This window comes from Centropristis striata, chromosome 17 (assembly GCF_030273125.1).
Source record: "Centropristis striata isolate RG_2023a ecotype Rhode Island chromosome 17, C.striata_1.0, whole genome shotgun sequence".
In the NCBI taxonomy this organism is placed as follows: Eukaryota; Metazoa; Chordata; class Actinopteri; order Perciformes; family Serranidae; genus Centropristis; species Centropristis striata.
This window is the reverse complement of record NC_081533.1, coordinates 25,586,635-25,603,808: the sequence shown is the minus strand read 5'-3', so window position 1 is coordinate 25,603,808 and position 17,174 is coordinate 25,586,635. Positions and strand designations below refer to the sequence as shown.

Genomic DNA, 17,174 nt, shown 5'->3' with positions numbered 1-17,174 from the left:
TTGGTCATTTTGTGTCATTTTGTATATTCTTTATATATATATATTTGGTATTTTTGTGTCTTTTGTTGTCTTTTTTTGGTCATTTTGTGCCTCTTTTTTTATTTTATTTTTTATTTTAGTAATTTTGTGTTTTTGTGTGTCTCTTTTGGTCATTTTGTGTCTTTCTTTAGTCATTTTGTGTCTTTTTTTTAGTTATTTTGCATCTTTTTTTGTTGTCATTTTGAATCTTTTTTTTTTACTTTCAAAACACTATCATGCTCAATAAAGAATTTTAAATGTTGCAAATGTGAACAAAGGTTGCAAATATAACATATAAAAGGGTTACATCCAGTTCTATCATTTTATACAAAATATATTTGACCTTGTCTCCAGTTTTACTTGGTCTATGTATCATCATCAAACTGAAACTGGCCTCATGGAGTTTACAGCCAGAACTTGTTTTCTAGTCTGGGTGTGATGAAGAAGTCATGCTATGGTGCTTTTGGAGACTCCAGAGGGTTAATGAAGGCTGATCGCGCTTGCATGCGCGTTTAAGTGCGATATCCCAAACCACAAAGTCTCCATTTCTCCAGGAAGTCGTCAGGGTCTAAATGAATCAATAAACTGATTCACTGTCTGGTAAGTGCAACAGCTAAGAGTGACCAAGTGATGGGAATGATGCTGACGCAAAAGGGGAGTTTAAGGAGGAAACATGTGCATTTGATCTCAGCTGTACTGTTATGCTAAAAATAAAAAATGACATAACGTTTGATTCACTGAACATATGAGTGAGCAACTTGAGGCTCATTTTCATTGTTTTTCAAATTATACGGTTTCCCATAGGGTTGGAATAAAATATATTTTTTTAACCTCTTTCCATGAAATGATTGTGACAATGTGATTTATTCTTGACAGATAAAGTGATTATCTTCTCAAAACTGGATTATTCAATCTCTTACAAACATATCACAATGAAAATGAAAACAAAATTAACAGAGGATTGTGTCTGAAAACAAAAGTATTCCAACTTTATGGACGACTGTGTCATCAGAAATGCTGGATCCTAAATTTTCCACGATGCAGTTCAGTATTTTTCCATACATTCCTGCCTGCCAACTAAATGCCTGCTTCTTGTGGCTTAATGGAAGCCAATCCCTGTAGTCTGATTCCTAAAAACTGATCTTGGATTGGATTCCAAAGTCAGATAGATTTCCATCAATGCATACACATACCTGTGGAACATTAGTGTGTGGAGAAAAGTATCCAGATGTTGCCCAGATTTCCACCTACAAAATGCACATTTAACCAATTGAATCCTTTGTCCCCCATGAGTTCCTCTGATTTTCTGAGTCAGAAATCTGACCTCTGGGGACTCCAAATTTCTGCCAGAGAACTTTTAAATTCAACATCATAATACCCATGGGATTGTCTAGATCAGCTATTCTCAACCTTGGGGTCCCGACCCTAATTGGTGTCGCGAGACTTTAACTGTGTTAAAGTGTTCATGTGTTAATGTGTTTTCGTCTTTAGTGTCTTTTTTTTGGGTAATTTTGTGTCTTTTCTGGTAATTTTGTGTCTTTTTTTGATCATTTTGTGGTCAATTTGTGTCTTTTTTTGGTAATTTTGTGTCTTTTTTAGACAATTTGTGTCTTTTTTTGTCATTTTGTGTCTTTTTTGGTCTTTTTTTTTTTTTTTTTTAAAATTTGTGTCTCTTTTTGGTCATTTTGTTTCTTTTTTGGGTAATTTTGTGTCTTTTTTGCGTCATTTTGTGTCTTTTTGGGTAATTTTGTGTATTTTTGTGGTCATTTTTTGGTCAATTTGAGTCCTTTTTTGCTTAATTTTATGTATTTTTTGGGTAATTTTGTGTCTTTTTTTGATCTGAACTGTGTGTGTGAAATTCTGTTCAGTGAGGGGGGGTCGCAGACAGTATGCATGTTAAATTGGGGGTCGCCACTCAAAAAGGTTGAGAGCCACTGGTCTAGATGTCATGGAAATATAGACGCTTTCTGAACATTTTAAGGATTCCTCATTTATGTAAGCTTTGAAGTTTAATCTGAATCCTTGGACAACACCAGAAAAAGATTTTGTCAAAGGTCTAGGACAGGTTCAGCAACCTTAGGCACGAATGCCACGATTGGCACACGGTGGCTTAACCAATGGCACACTAGCAATAACTGTGAGAGTATTTTTTTTTTTTTTTATGTATTTTTCATGCCTTTAATGGACAGGATAGTTGAAGAGAGACAGGAAACAGGGAGCAGAGAGAGGGGAATGACATGCAGTAAAGGGCCGTCCGATGCGGGACTCGAACCGGGGCCAGCTGCAGCGAGGACTGTAGCCTCTACACATGGGGCGCTTGCGTAACCCACTACGCTACCGACCACCCCCACTGTGAGAGTATTTTGAAAATGTTTAAGTGGCCTCTCATCTGCAGGCCGAATGACCTTTCAGATGGAGGATGAAGGACAGCTTTCTTCTATAGTGCTCATATTTCTGTTTGTTGCTCTTAGTTCTCCCTTTTTGACATGTGTTGCATTTGCAACATTTTATAAATGACAGAATGCCACCTAAAGCAGTTGAAATGGGAACTGTGCATATAATTTGTTACCACAGTGGGTAAAAAAAAAGTACAGCTATTTGTTAAGTTTATTCCTGATGAACAAGATTGCTGGAAGGTTGGTAGGGTTAATGTTTTCAACTGTGATATGATGATTTCATAACCTTTTAGAGCTCCTAAAGTACCAGATGGACTCATAACCAGGTTCTTTCTTGGTTTAAGCAGCTTTACACCCCTAAAATAAAGAAGCCCTCTTGACCCCCTGTGAAGCTTTGGCGACCCCTAGTTAGAGTTGGGACCCCCAGGTTGGGAACCAGTGGCCTATATGGATGGAATTAATAGGCTAAATAAAACAACAGATCCAATGGAGATCAACATTTTGATGTAGTGTCATAATTAAACTGTTAACCTTAATATTTATTTGACACACTGATTAACAAGAAAATGTAAAAATGGCACTCAATACCTAAAAGATTTCGGACCAGTGATCTAGAACAGTGGTTCCCAACCTTTTTCTTGAGGGACCCACATTTTTACCATTGTCAAATTTGACGACCCCCCCATTGTCCATTGCTTCTATGAAGCCGAACTCAGTGTGACTTTCATGGTGCCCTCTCGTTTACTTTTTGAGATATTCAGCATTTTCGTCTCCCTGATGCTTCGCCGTTTTTCCATTAGCTCTGTGTTTCTGTTGTTAGATGAGGTTACCGCTAGGTGAGGTTACCACTAGGTGTGGTTACCGCTAGGTGAGGTTACCACTAGGTGAGGTTACCGCTAGGTGAGGTTACCACTAGGTGTGGTTACCACTAGGTGAGGTTACCGCTAGGTGTGGTTACCACTAGGTGTGGTTACCGCTAGGTGAGGTTACCACTAGGTGAGGTTACCACTAGGTGAGGTTACCGTTAGGTGAGGTTACCACTAGGTGAGGTTACCGCTAGGTGAGGTTACCACTAGGTGAGGTTACCGCTAGGTGAGGTTACCACTAGGTGTGGTTACCACTAGGTGAGGTTACCGTTAGGTGAGGTTACCACAAGGTGAGGTTACTGCTAGGTGAGGTTACCACTAAGAGAGGTTACCACTAGGTGAGGTTACCGCTAGGTGAGGTTACCACTAGGTGAGGTTACTGCTAGGTGAGGTTACCACTAAGAGAGGTTACCACTAGGTGAGGTTACCGCTAGGTGAGGTTACCACTAGGTGAGGTTACCGCTAGGTGAGGTTACCGCTAGGCGAGGTTACCGCTAGGCGAGGTTACCACTAGGTGAGGTTACCGCTAGGCGAGGTTACCGCTAGGCGAGGTTACCGCTAGGTGAGGTTACCACTAGGTGAGGTTACCACTAGGTGAGGTTACCGCTAGGTGAGGTTACCTGTGTATACTGAAGGAGGGATGTTACACATGTCCTTATTCTTGCGATATAGCCTTTATTTTTAAAACTTTTCTATAGTGATTTTTCTATTTAAATAAATGAATAAACGTTTAATGTAGCCCTTATTTAGTTGTTTTTGTCCCACTAATGAATTAAATGCTGACTCATCTATATTTAACACTTTAGATTTATTACATCCCTTAAAATCAAGAGGGCTTCGCGACCCCCCGTGGATCAGTGGCGCCCCCCTGGGGGGGTCGGGCCCCCCCTGTTGGGAATCACTGATCTAGAACAATATCGGACTAAATCGACTACTATCTCCAAGGTCAAGACAGTCAGTCTCAATAGTTTTTCCACTTTTATTGAAAAATGGCTTTACAAAGTAAGTTTGAACAAGCAGCTGCACTTCAGTATACAATGCAATAAAAATGAAGAAAAAAATCTCTGCTAGGACAGAATTGGACTGAACAAGAGTCCAAAATGTTACAAATATAAATACATACATACAGTACGTACAAACATACATGGATACAGAATTCACTTTACATGATGGCAACAAATTATGTACATTTGCTTAAATATTATTCATCTATCTGCTAATTACAGTGTAGCACTTGTGAAATACTGTAAATAACCAGCATGTGATGACGTTTATTACTTGAGATCAGGGAGTCTTTTTGTTTCAGAAGGCAAAGCACGAAGGCACTGGATCTTAACCCAGATGTGAGGAACTCTTACTCACTGTACAGATGTAAATATTATCACAGCGCTGCGATCAGTGTGTCCTGTTTATATGGCTTCAGATGTCTACAGGCCATAAAAGAGAGTACTGCTTCAATGATTGTTCTTAAGCTCTAATAAAATTTGTCATCATATTCTTTTATTTTCTGGCATCTTATTATTTATAACCTCTAATACAATCTAGGACGTAGTTATCAGCAAAAGACTGTTTATATTTACAATGGCATTGATGTATTTTTAAACTAAGCAAACCCTCCTGTAGAGCAGCTTTAAGACAACCCTGAGGTCTCGCTTTTCAAACATACTGAGAAGGCATTTGTCCTTAAACAAACAGGGCAATAACTTTGGCCTGGCGGTCACGATAGGCTGCTGCTTCGTGCTTATCATTTTATCACAACTGCTTACCTAGGTGGAATGCGCTGTTGGCCTATAAACCCATGACTGTGTTTTGGTGCATTTTTGATCCGGTTGAGTTGGGATATTGCTTACAAAGCTGCCAGGCACAAAGGCCTGGACAAACAAAATAAAAAAAGATGCTTCAGTCTTCTAAAAGGTGACTCAAGCAGTAGAAATGAACCCTGGAGGGAGCGTGGTGTCCTGCATAGATCTGAAGGGCAACATTGCAGAGAGAGGACAGAAAAAAATCTCCCTCCAAAGAAACAACAGTCTGTCCTGCGTTTTAGGCAGAAAAAAAAGTGCAACCTAGCATGACTCAGCATAACACCGGAACCTGACATGCTGATATTTAGTTGGTGTTGCTCCGATACATTCTCCGAAATACTGCTGCTGTGGTTTTCGATTATTACATCCAAATGCTGTGCTGCGATCTTTCACCCGGACCGTCTACCGTGCGTACAGCAGCAGAGGTGTTGAAGATGGCCGCGTGGCTTCTTCACCAAGGGGGTGTTTTGGCAAGCGGAGCTGGGAGGACGTGAAACTGTGAGTCGCCCTCAACCAGTTAAGGTCCTCAAGGAAGAAGTGAGAGGGTATACATGAGGGCAGGTGGCAGCGTTGGCGGAGGGTCGGAGGTTAGCCCAGGTTGGTGGACATCCCGCTGATGGCACGGAACACGTGGAGGGAGTTTTGTATCAGCGAGCGCATCATATCCTCCTGGTAGATCTGGGGGCAAAGCAAAACACAAACAGCATCAGATACCTGTAACTCCGAAATAATGTCATAGCCTTCAATGCTTTCCAACCAAGTGAGTCTATGCAGCGTTTTGATGGATCCCACTGCATTTCAGAACAAGACACCATCTGCGACACTTGGATTAGGACTGGGCGATATATCGATATAAAAATTCTATCGATATATTTTTAAATGTGATATGGAATTAGACCATATCGCATATATATCAATATAGTTAAAAAAAATGTCTTTCTTTATACAGTACAGGCCAAAAGTTTGGACACACCGATCTCATTCAATGCGTTTTTCTTTATTTTCATGACTATTTACATTGTAGACTCTCACTGAAGGCATCAAAACTATGAATGAACACATATGGGAATTATGTACTTAACAAAAAAAGTGTGAAATAACTGAAAACATGTCTTGTATTTTAGATTCCTCAAAGTAGCCACCCTTTGCTTACTAGAATATAAGACATGTTTTCAGTTATTTCACACTTTTTTGTTAAGTACATAATTCCACATGTGTTCATTAATAGTTTTGATGAATTTACAATGTCAATAGTCATGAAAATAAAGGAAGGTGAGAAGGTGTGTCCAAACTTTTGGCCTGTACTGTATATAAATGCTGCCCTGGCTAGGGTTTGTCATATTTAGTTATTTTGTAATGTTCAATATTCTTTTCTCATATAAATATATTTATTTCAGAAAAAGATTGGCCTATTTTATTTCATAGGCTATTTTTATTTAATATTTTTTTTTATTTAAATGTGCACTTTATGGAGCTTTGATTTTTTAAAAACGTCCTGTTATACAGTATTTATGTTCACTTAAATAAACAGTTTCCATAAAACTACTTGTGACATGTCATATTTGACTTTGACTGAACATTTGCTCTCACTTTGCAATAAAAATATCGGGATATATATCGTATATTGATATTCAGCCTAAATATATTGGGATATGACTTTTGGTCCATATCGCCCAGCCCTACCTTGGATTAGTAGATTAGGGCCATGACTTACGTCGTTGTGCCTTAACATTAATGTTAAAAGCTATATGGAGGGTTGGTTTTTTAAATGGCTGGTTAGCTCTGGTTCAAAGTCATGCTATGAGGCGGAGAAACATGTTTTGTTCAATTTAGTGTGGATTGGTGGGAAAAATGGTAAAGGTTGTTGATCGGTTGTTTAGCTAGCAAAACTAACGTCTAACGGGTTACGCTAACTTTAGGTTTAGGGTTAATTTATAATTACACAAGGTCTCCTGTAGGTTTAATCTTGTGGTTAAGTGAAATATTCTGTTAATAAACAACTTGTCACGAACGCTACGGTTGCGTTTTGCTAGCTTCTTCCAAAGGTGACAAGAAGACCCAATGCGGTGACACAATACAGGACATAAGGACAAATCCTGTGTGACTTGTTCTGATATGCAGTGGAATCCATAATAACGCGTCTATGCAGGCTGTTCTCATGGACGGTTTGTCGCTAATCCCACAGAAAGTAATGCACAAGAATTTATTGCAGTCCCCCAAAAACCCTTAACCCATAAGAACCCAGACCCAGTAATCCTTAAAGGAAAATTATGAGGGATATACCACAGACCAAGTGGACCACATAGAACAAATTTATGATGTTTTTAAAAAAATACTACCTCTAAATGTCAAAGATCTGTGATGTGACATAAACGTTACATAGGGTGTTTATGGTATTTGTGTTCATAATATTTCTTATTTTAAAATAAATAAACTAGACACATTTTCTGCTTACAGAAACACAAATTTGACTTTTTCTTTGCATCTCCACAACATTTATCAAAATTGTAACATTAATACTGCTGTTTAACAACAAATTATTTTTCAGATTTGTTTTTAAGTAACAAATTATTAAATGAAAACAAATAACCATTTGCCTTTTTGTTTGCATCTCCATAACGTATATCAAAATTGTGACAGGAAATATGGTCAGAACAAGTTAAATGCAATACAGGACACCCTATTAATGGGTTAGACTTGTTAAATGGGTTTAATCTTAAAGCGTTTGTTACAAGGGTGTCACCATGGGTTCTTATGGGTTAAGCAAGTGGTGTCTAAAACCACTTAACAACATCATCATCATCGTCACATGTTGACAACTTGCTGCATTCATGTGTTGCGATTGTCACAAATTAACCACACGTTGCGATTGTTATTTGTTGACGTTGTGTTAACGTGTTGCAGCTGTCACTTTTTAACGCTCGCTTGTTCTCAACAAAGTATTGGAACTATATTTTAGGACAAACAAAGCTATTAAAATGGCAACTGTGCTCTCAATTTAAATTTTCAACTTAAGTTACTTTCTATTCATTAGTGCAGACAGACACTTAAAAACAAAGACTTAAACACAAATCAGCTATTTTTTAAACACAAACACATTCAACTTTATGAGCTTGGATGGGATGTGGCAAACTATGGAATGAAGTTCAACACAAAGAGGCTGAAAAAACAGTGAAAAAGGGTTTTTTGTGCAGTAAAATTCACTGATCCAAGCTATAAGTGTATCTTTTTAATGACTGCAGCAAACATGAAGAAGATCGCCTTCCTCATTGCTGTCTGTAAAGTAATGTTGTCTTAACCACATTTTAATTATCTTCAGAAGTATATCTCTGATGTCTGTTTTGTTCGCACAAATTCTTTCTTTGCATGTTGTTTCACTTTATTCTTTTGATCTGTAATGGTTACAAAATGGTTACAAATCTGTGATCCAGAGGTTCCAATAGCGGAAATCGTGGTTGCCAGTTCCTAAAGATTTGTACTTATTCTAACCAAACAGCTGTTGAGCAGGAACCAAAAGTGTACACACAGCAGAACACTGTTTTTAGAGCAGTGAATGTAGAGGTCTACAGGGCTGCCTGACATTGGTATAGATTATTTTAATTCATTTAACTCGTTGTTGCACTTCTGTAAGAAGCAGAAATGCATCCATGTGACAATAAAGTGGTTCTTGTTGTGTTGATTCTCTTCAGATTTCTTCCTCTTTCCATGCACCTTGGAAGAATGGGAAGTTGTGCCAGTAATCCCCACTCTGGGTTATGTAAATAAATACTTTCTTATTGTTAAAGTAGATTTATGTACTTAATAGAATTCAAAGTTGTTGCAAATCAGATGTCCATTTGTTTCTAGCCAACAGGCATTTATCTATGCAATGTTTGAGCTTAAATAAATCAGGTTTATGACTTATTCAGATAAAGAAATGCCCTAAGAACGATCTTACTTTTTTATTAGTAATATTATCTGAAGACTCACTATTATGAGCCATTCTTCTAATTACTAAGAAAATAAACAGTCTTCTGGCAGAGGCCGCATACTGCCACTGTGACACAATGGAGTTAGGGATGTTTACTACATTGAAAATATAACAACAAGATTTCAGTTAAAAATGATTACATATGATTCATGATTAAATGGTCCCCAGTTATTTCATACTTTTTCAATTGATGTGATCTAGGTGGTCAGGATCCTCGAAAACACTATTAACACAAAACCCAAATATTTTTATAAATATATATATATTTTTTTACCAGACTCTATGCATATGTTCTTACATTTTTAGAGGACAGAATTCTCCTTCTGTGCTGTTGCTGCTAACATCCACAACTGCATGATTTGACATGAAAAGATGATTGATGTTTGTAAAGTGCTACATTCCCTGTTTGCTTTAGTATAATGAGATAGCAGCAGATCATTTACCAGGATGTAATTTTTACAAGAGGACATGCAACTGTTCCAACTAAACTAAACTAATATAACTACCTGACACCTGTCATTTGAATTGTTGTTTCAGCTTCTATTTGTGGAGCCATTCTGGGCAGTTACCTGCAGTCTGAACACTTTTGTCATGTCTCCAACTGATCCGACAAGTTCGTCAACGGTGGACTTGACAGCTGCTGCTTGCTTGCCTCGTCTGCCAAAATAATATTTATTCTCTCTAAATGACTTGTAAAACTGTTTCCATTGACTTTGTTTTAATAATGTAGTAAATCGTTTATGCTGTTTGTTTTTCTCAACAGTTTAATAAAGGCCCGACTAATTAATCACTTTCTTCAAGTATGTCCATTACAGTTGGATAGACAATATAAATATCCAAAGAAAAAAACAAGTAACGATGAAAATAAATAATAAATTAGTTAAGGGCATAGTTTGAATTAGTTATTATTAATAAATAAAATAAAAACATATAATGAAGTAAGAAAAATTAAAAATTAAATATACAAAAATAAATATTATTTATCATAATAGATAAAATATGTGCTGTTTAATGTAACAAGATCTCCACCTGTAATGACACATATGGGCTTTCCTCATAATGAGCGCTTCATGGCTCACTGAACTGCAGCGCGTTCTAAAAATAGCACACACGTCATTATACATACACGTACGGTTCGCAGTTGTAAAACAGGCTGCGGTTTCTGTGAATTTATCCTGCAAACCATTGACCTAGGTTTAGGGCAATACACTTCCTGGTGAGGTGTTATAAAAGACACTTAGAACAGTAAATAAATGTTAGTGCTGTGTCATTCGTGAACGTTAATTTTGAACCAATCTTTAATATGACTGGGGAGTAATGAGTAGTCTCAGTGAGTGATTCGTTTATTGTCACGCAATACGTTTCCTCGTCACTTGGCAGCTGCTTCAGCTCAGTCAGGACAGGAAACAGAAATGATTAATTTGCGTCTTCGAGTTTGAGTCTCTTGTTCATTCGTCATGAACTGTAGAGGCTCAGCCACAAGACTGGAGGCGGAGCAGCAGAAATGAGTCAACTCGTTCGTGTCTCATAATAGACCATTGGGTTTGTGTCTTTCGTTCTTTTGTCACCAACAGCTACCTAGTCACTGTCGCGGATCTTAATGATTCATTCATGATGCATAACAATGCTGCGCCGATCAGCATCCCAGTGGTCCCAGTGCTGTGGTTGTGACATTTGTGTATCATACTTTGTCAACTGAAGCAAACAATGTTGTCCTCAGTGTTTGAAAACCGCGTTGTTGTTTTTTTACATGGCCCTCAAGAGGGCTACAGCGACGCAGTTAAAATGACCAAAATGACTATAAAAAAGATTAATTCAATTTACCATCTGAGAGTCAGTAAAATACTTCCCACCACAAATAAATGTACATAAATGCCAGAAGTGAAGTAGTTACGAGGGTGACGTGGTTCACAAACCATGAGCCACGTATGTTATGTAAACAACGTAAGTTATGTAAACAACGTAAGTTATGTAAACAACGTAAGTTACGTTAAAAAAAACCCTTAATTTTACAAACCATGAGCCACGTATGTTATGTAAACAACGTATGTTATGTAAACAAAGTAAGTTATGTAAACAACGTAAGTTACGTTAAAAAAAACCCTTAATTTTACAAACCATGAGCCACGTATGTTATGTAAACAACGTATGTTATGTAAACAACGAAAGTTATGTAAACAACGTAAGTTACGTTAAAAAAAACCCTTAATTTTACAAACTGTGAGCCACTGAAGTTACGTAAAAAGTTATTTGCTTTTGTTTTCACATGGGACACGAACCCCGTCCTCCTGTGAGAAAGTCCGCCATTTGTTTGATCCATCCACCTCCCCTGTGATATCCGACATTTAAACTGCATTGCCATCCATCATTACTACTACATCTGCAAAATGGCAGCAGAGGACAGTCTAAAACGCAAATGTGAGTCATATGTTGCTGCACGCCTTATATTGACGTTATTGAGGGGAGATCAGTCTGGTATAATGTGTTGGGTCATTAGTCCCTTTCATCAAATGATGCATAAGATCTTTAATCCATAGCTTAAAGGTCGGTTTAAATGTTTCCTTCCATACAAGCAGTAGAAGTCGTCTGGCTATACTTTTGCATTCAACCAACATTTCTGCAAGAATTAAAAAAAAAAAAAGTGCAAATTCGGAATGAATGACTTTCAAAAAGGACAACGACAGAAGGAGCTTGAACACACTTCATGATCACATTACCTGTTTTTCCTTAAAGCTAAAGGCCAGCACATTGAAGAGAAAAAGGCAGTTAGTTTGGAAGAAGAAGCAGAAGAGCAGTTAAAGAAATATATAGCACAATAAAACTGTTGCAATACAGCCATGACGCAATGCACTGATGAGAGGAGACCACAGTACACAACGTTGATAAGTATTTCCTCACTGTAAAGGGATAGCATCATGATATGACGGCACATACAGAAAAGTCCCTTAAGAACGGGGGCGTACTACTGTGAGGCAATGGGAGTTATTTTTCCAGGAAATGTTCAAGAGGAAATTCAGTTTATTAATTATTTCTAGATGTTAAATGAAGACAGCTTCCGTCTTTAACTTTGATCATGAACAATCTTAAACATTAAGCAGTATTGGTGAGTTGTTCTGCCTTTGACATCCACAGCCACATTATGGTGGACATTGTTTAACCCATTGAAGCCTGGAAAGCGGATACGTCATTTTGTAGTATTTGTATAAGCTCTCAAATACTTTTTGAATTTCATTTCTATCTGCTACAGAGGCTGAAAAATCTATTATTTAGTAGAAGCGTTGACACTTCTGTTGAATTTCCAGAAAAACTTCAGGGTTTAGGGGCTGATTTTAAAATCGCCCAGAGGTTTTACAGGAAGTTTTAGGCGTCAATGGGTTAAAACTTCTATGGCATTAAAGTCTAAAGTCTTGCTCAGGGCAATATATTTACAAAACAGAGCAAGGAGGGTTAATATGGTCATAATGCCTATTTCTGTGCCAATAACATTCACCCCCATAAAAGTGGATTGCTCAGGTAATCCTTTTATAGCCATAGCCACACACACACACACACACACACACACACACACACACACACACACACACACACACACACACACACACACACACACACACACACCACGACTTGGACTTCAACTTTGTTGCTGCTCAAGGACATTATGGGTAAAATAAAATTATAGTCACACACACACACTTTAAGGTTAAAGGGCATAGTTTGAAATCTCTGAAGAATCTCATCATAGTGTACACACACCGGCAGTAGCCCCCGTGGCCCTTTCAGAATTTCCCCAGAGGAAATTTTCTAGTTTCATTTGCTCTCTATTAGCAATTATTAATCTAATCTAATCTAATAATATAATCTATTAGTTAGTTAAGTAACCAGCTGCTAAATAAATAAAATGTAACAACGTAATGTGTCATCCACACATTCTTGTCACAGTGTATGAAAACACATTGCTGTTGCTTGTTGACCTGGAACTCGCAGGTTGATTAAAGTTTATGGCTGACAGGTTGACATGGACCGTGAATGATCAGGGTAATTGCAAGACTCATCACAATGGTTGGGTGTGGTTCCACCCAAAAAAAAAATTCATTCCAGAAATATTACCTGCTCGTGGATGATGTCAGATAGCTCCTTTACCATTTCTTTAAAGTTAGACTTCAGGCCTTCATGGTACTCAAACTGGTCCTCTTTGATTATACGTTCATTTATGTCGAGAGCCATACTGCAAGCCTGGACAAAGCGCCTGCAATGACCAAAAATAAAATGAAAAACAAGACACTACTTATGAACTGTTGGATTAAGGAAGGAATGAGGAACAGATTAGTTCAGTTAAAAAGCACAATGGGTACCTGAAAATGTCTTTCAGATCTTTCACTTTCTTGTTGGCAGACTGGTTGGATTTACTGTCATCCAAGAATGCTCTGGCATACGCCATGGGGCCTGCATTCACCTGCGGCAAAACATGCCTCAGACTGTTAGGCATTCCTGATCTCTGATTTAGATTACAGTTGGCACACAGCATTTGTGCTGTTTCATAGCACTCAAATAGTTGCAGAACTGCAGCAGTTCATGCGTCTTCTTTACAATTATTCAACAATTGTATTTTTCAACCAGCCATGTCTGTGATGACTGAGACCTTTACCTGCACGGAGACGCAGCCCTGCAGTTTGAGCTGCAGTTGGATCATGTCCACCTCCTGGCTGGAGCAGAGTTTGGTCAACTCCGCCGTTCGCGCTTTCATCTCATCTATGGCCACATCCACCGGCTTAAGCTCCACCTGCTTCTCTCCCACCACCTCGATTCGCTTCTTCACGTACGGGAAGGTGTGCACGGCTGGAGATGCATAGAGGGAGCAGGCAAAACTGGTTGGCTCATGCGTGCGAGTATGACAAGAAACAATAAAACATAAGTGACCTGAACTTCTTTCTGTTCTGTTCTGTTCTCTCTTGTATTGTGCATGCAATTATATAACAAAAGCATAAAATGTTTCTGTAGCTTACTGTGGCATGATTATATTGTTTTTGATGGCATAAGATCAAGCAGCATCTGTTGTTTTGTTCTGCAGTTTATCATGTACAGTAAAGCTCAGTCAAAACTATTGTTTCCCTGTTCAACTGTACACAATGAGAACTGTGTTACATTAGCAATAAATAATAACATTTGACAGCGCTTTTCAAAGACATAAGATAAGTGTAATCAGGTGTCAGGTGAGGCTGTTCAGCTGCTTCCTGCTACACCTAACAGCTGTTTCAATGTTTACTGCCATTTTAAGTTCTCCACATGTGTACAAAACAATGAGCGGGCAGCCGACAGACACTTAAACCATGTGCATCTTTTGAAACCAATATACAATCCTCAAAACTTGACTTATTCATGTGTTATTATGTGTATTTTTGCACTATACCTTCATTGTTTGCTTTTATTCTTCCTGTAAGTCGCTTTGGATAAAAGCGTCTGCTAAATGACTAAATGTAAATGTCTAAATGTAAATGTATCTTAGGGACAGCCCTGGAGTTGTTTGTGTTTTCTTAATACAATTTTCTGTCTCTGTCTCCAAGTTCAACTTTTGCTTGAACAATACAAGTAAACTCAACAACAGTTAAATTCTTACAAAACTGAGTTTCTTATTACTATTATTCTGCCTATATTTCAGAACTACTCTCACTGTCTGCTGACTGTTTCAAAAAACATTTCACCTCTGTAAGCCGGCTTTTCAGACACTGAAAGGGTGTGGTGCATATCAAAAGATAACACAGGTGTTTTGGAATATTTCACAGACTTGTTAGAACGCTCCTCCTCTTGCACTGCTCCTCCACTCCGCCGTGTTTTTTGCCCGTCAGCGTGTAAGGTGTCTCGAACACAAATCGGTTGATGTTGTGGCACTTCTCGAAGTCAGTCTTCTTCTCTGGTGTCTCTTTCTCCTCAAAGTACGGCTTGACGAATGTCACCTGGACGTAGGCGAACTTGGAGTCCAGGTCTTTGGGGTTTACCTGTGGGACAGCAAACATCTTTAATAAAATATAATTACAAAGCATTACATGACAGATGAATAACTGACAGATGACAGATGTAACTTTCCAAATATAGACATGGTGATAAATCTTCTTTATGAACTTGGCTGCTTTAATGTATGCTGCCTTAGGCCAAATAAATACATCTTTTACAACTTGATTACAGACTTCCGATGGAAGTTATAAATCACACATCAAGACCATTTATTCTGAACCTCTCCCACTTTTTCCCTACTGAATGTATCTACTGCACCTTGTTTGAGTCCTGAATAATCTTGACGTTTTCCGACCCAAACTTTTCCCCGTAGAGCGTCATCAGCCGCTGAGAGATTTCAGACAGGCCGGTGAGTTTGGGTTCTTTGTAAATGTACTCCTTCCCGTCCTCTTCCTCGAAGTATCCCTGCAAAAAATACACATGTTCAGTCATTAAATATAATTACAGACGCACAGACGTGTGCTGGACGAAATATGCATTAAAACAAGCCATCTGATCAGTCGTGAGTCTTAAACTACATTTTTTCTTCAGTGTTTTCAGTACACATGCAGCACATTTTGCATAACTGGCTCAACAAATTTGCATGACACATTTCCTGAAAGTGTGTGCTTACTTCCTTCATTACTGCAGTTATTTGATTTCCTGTCTTACATCCATAGTCTGGAACCTGACTGTTGATATGCTATCACAAAGCTGCAAAAGTAACCTTTGCATGGTGAAAGTAGTTGCTGTGTTTGTAATTAAAGCTTTCACTTTAACATTAACATTTGGCATATTTCCATATTAAATGCAATTCTGGACTTGGCTTTGAAAACATGTCTGTGCAATCCCAACAAAAACACACTGGACAAGGGTCAAAGATCATGGGACTCTAATTGGGACCATAATTTAACTTAATCAAGACTTGAAACTAACGATCGAGACTATAAACTCATTAGGAAAATATTCACTGAAGCAACAAATCAAGTAAGAAGTAGGGTAATTTTGTCATAGACTTGTTTACAATCAGACTTATTACTGATTAGTTTGGATTAGATTAGATTAGATATTATTGCCCCCAGGGGGGAAATTCATTTTCACAGACTTCTTTCAGGGGTCAACAATCTCAGGCACAGTGGCCAAGATTGGCACCGGTGGCTTAACTAATGCTACACTAGCAATAACTGTGAGAGTTTTTGAAAATGTTGAAGTGTCCTCTCATGACATTTTGGATAAGGACGGCAGCATTCTTCTATAGTGGTCATATTATAGTTTGCTACTCTTAATTCTCCCTTTTTGACATTTGTTGCTTTTGCAACATTTTGTAAATAACTGAATGTCTTTTAGAGCAGCTGAAATGGGAACTTTGTATATCATTTGTAACCACAGCGGGTAAAAAAGTACAACTATTTTTTACGTTTATTCCTGATGAACAAGATTGCTGAAAGGTTGGTAGGGTTAATGATTTCAACTCTGATATGATGTTTTCATATTTTAGCACCTTCTAAAGTACCAGATGGACTCATAATCAGGTTTTTTCTTGGTTAAAGCAGCTTTACACCCCTAAAATAAAGAAGCCCTCTTGACCCCCTGTGAAGCTTTGGCGACCCCTAGTTAGAGTTGGGACCCCCAGGTTGGGAACCAGTGGCCTATATGAATGGAATAAATAGACTAAATAAAACAATAGATCCAATAGAGATTTACATGTTGATGTAGTGTCATAATTAAACTGTTAACCTTAATGTTTTTGGCACACTGATTAAAAAGAAAATGTAAAAATGACACTCAGTATCTAAAAGGTTGCCAGCCCCTGTGTTGTTTCATGATGGCTGAGTATTCGTTGTGAAATCCGATACAAAGCTATCATATTACATTTGCTGTGCACTCATTACAATAACACTGAACATCCTGCTTTGTATTTATCCAGTTGAAGCAGCATTACTGGAATTTCTTGCCTCAGTCCACCAAAACAAAACAACACAAGGCAACATAACATCCACTTGTTTTGCTGTCTGCACTAACACTGCAGCTTCTCAACACATTGCAATGCCAATACTAAGCAACACAAAAAGTACAATGTAAAAGGAATGTCAGGTACAGTACTGAACAAAAGGTAATGGGGATTCTCAGACTA

At 38.1% G+C, this 17,174-nt stretch overlaps 1 protein-coding gene across 1 annotated transcript in view; it reads right to left on the bottom strand.

Moving 5' to 3' along the window:
* Positions 1-4,252: 4,252 nt before the first annotated feature.
* dock11 (dedicator of cytokinesis 11) overlaps positions 4,253-17,174 on the bottom strand; it is a 102,014-nt gene continuing 89,092 nt past the window's right edge. Inside the window, exons 49-54 of the mRNA XM_059354314.1 lie at positions 15,320-15,466; positions 14,835-15,045; positions 13,698-13,888; positions 13,405-13,505; positions 13,160-13,298; positions 4,253-5,760 (exon numbers count right to left, since the gene is read on the bottom strand). Of these exons, the coding sequence (XP_059210297.1) occupies positions 5,671-5,760; positions 13,160-13,298; positions 13,405-13,505; positions 13,698-13,888; positions 14,835-15,045; positions 15,320-15,466 (879 nt within the window). The 3' untranslated portion in view covers positions 4,253-5,670. The remainder of the gene's footprint in view (positions 5,761-13,159; positions 13,299-13,404; positions 13,506-13,697; positions 13,889-14,834; positions 15,046-15,319; positions 15,467-17,174) is intronic.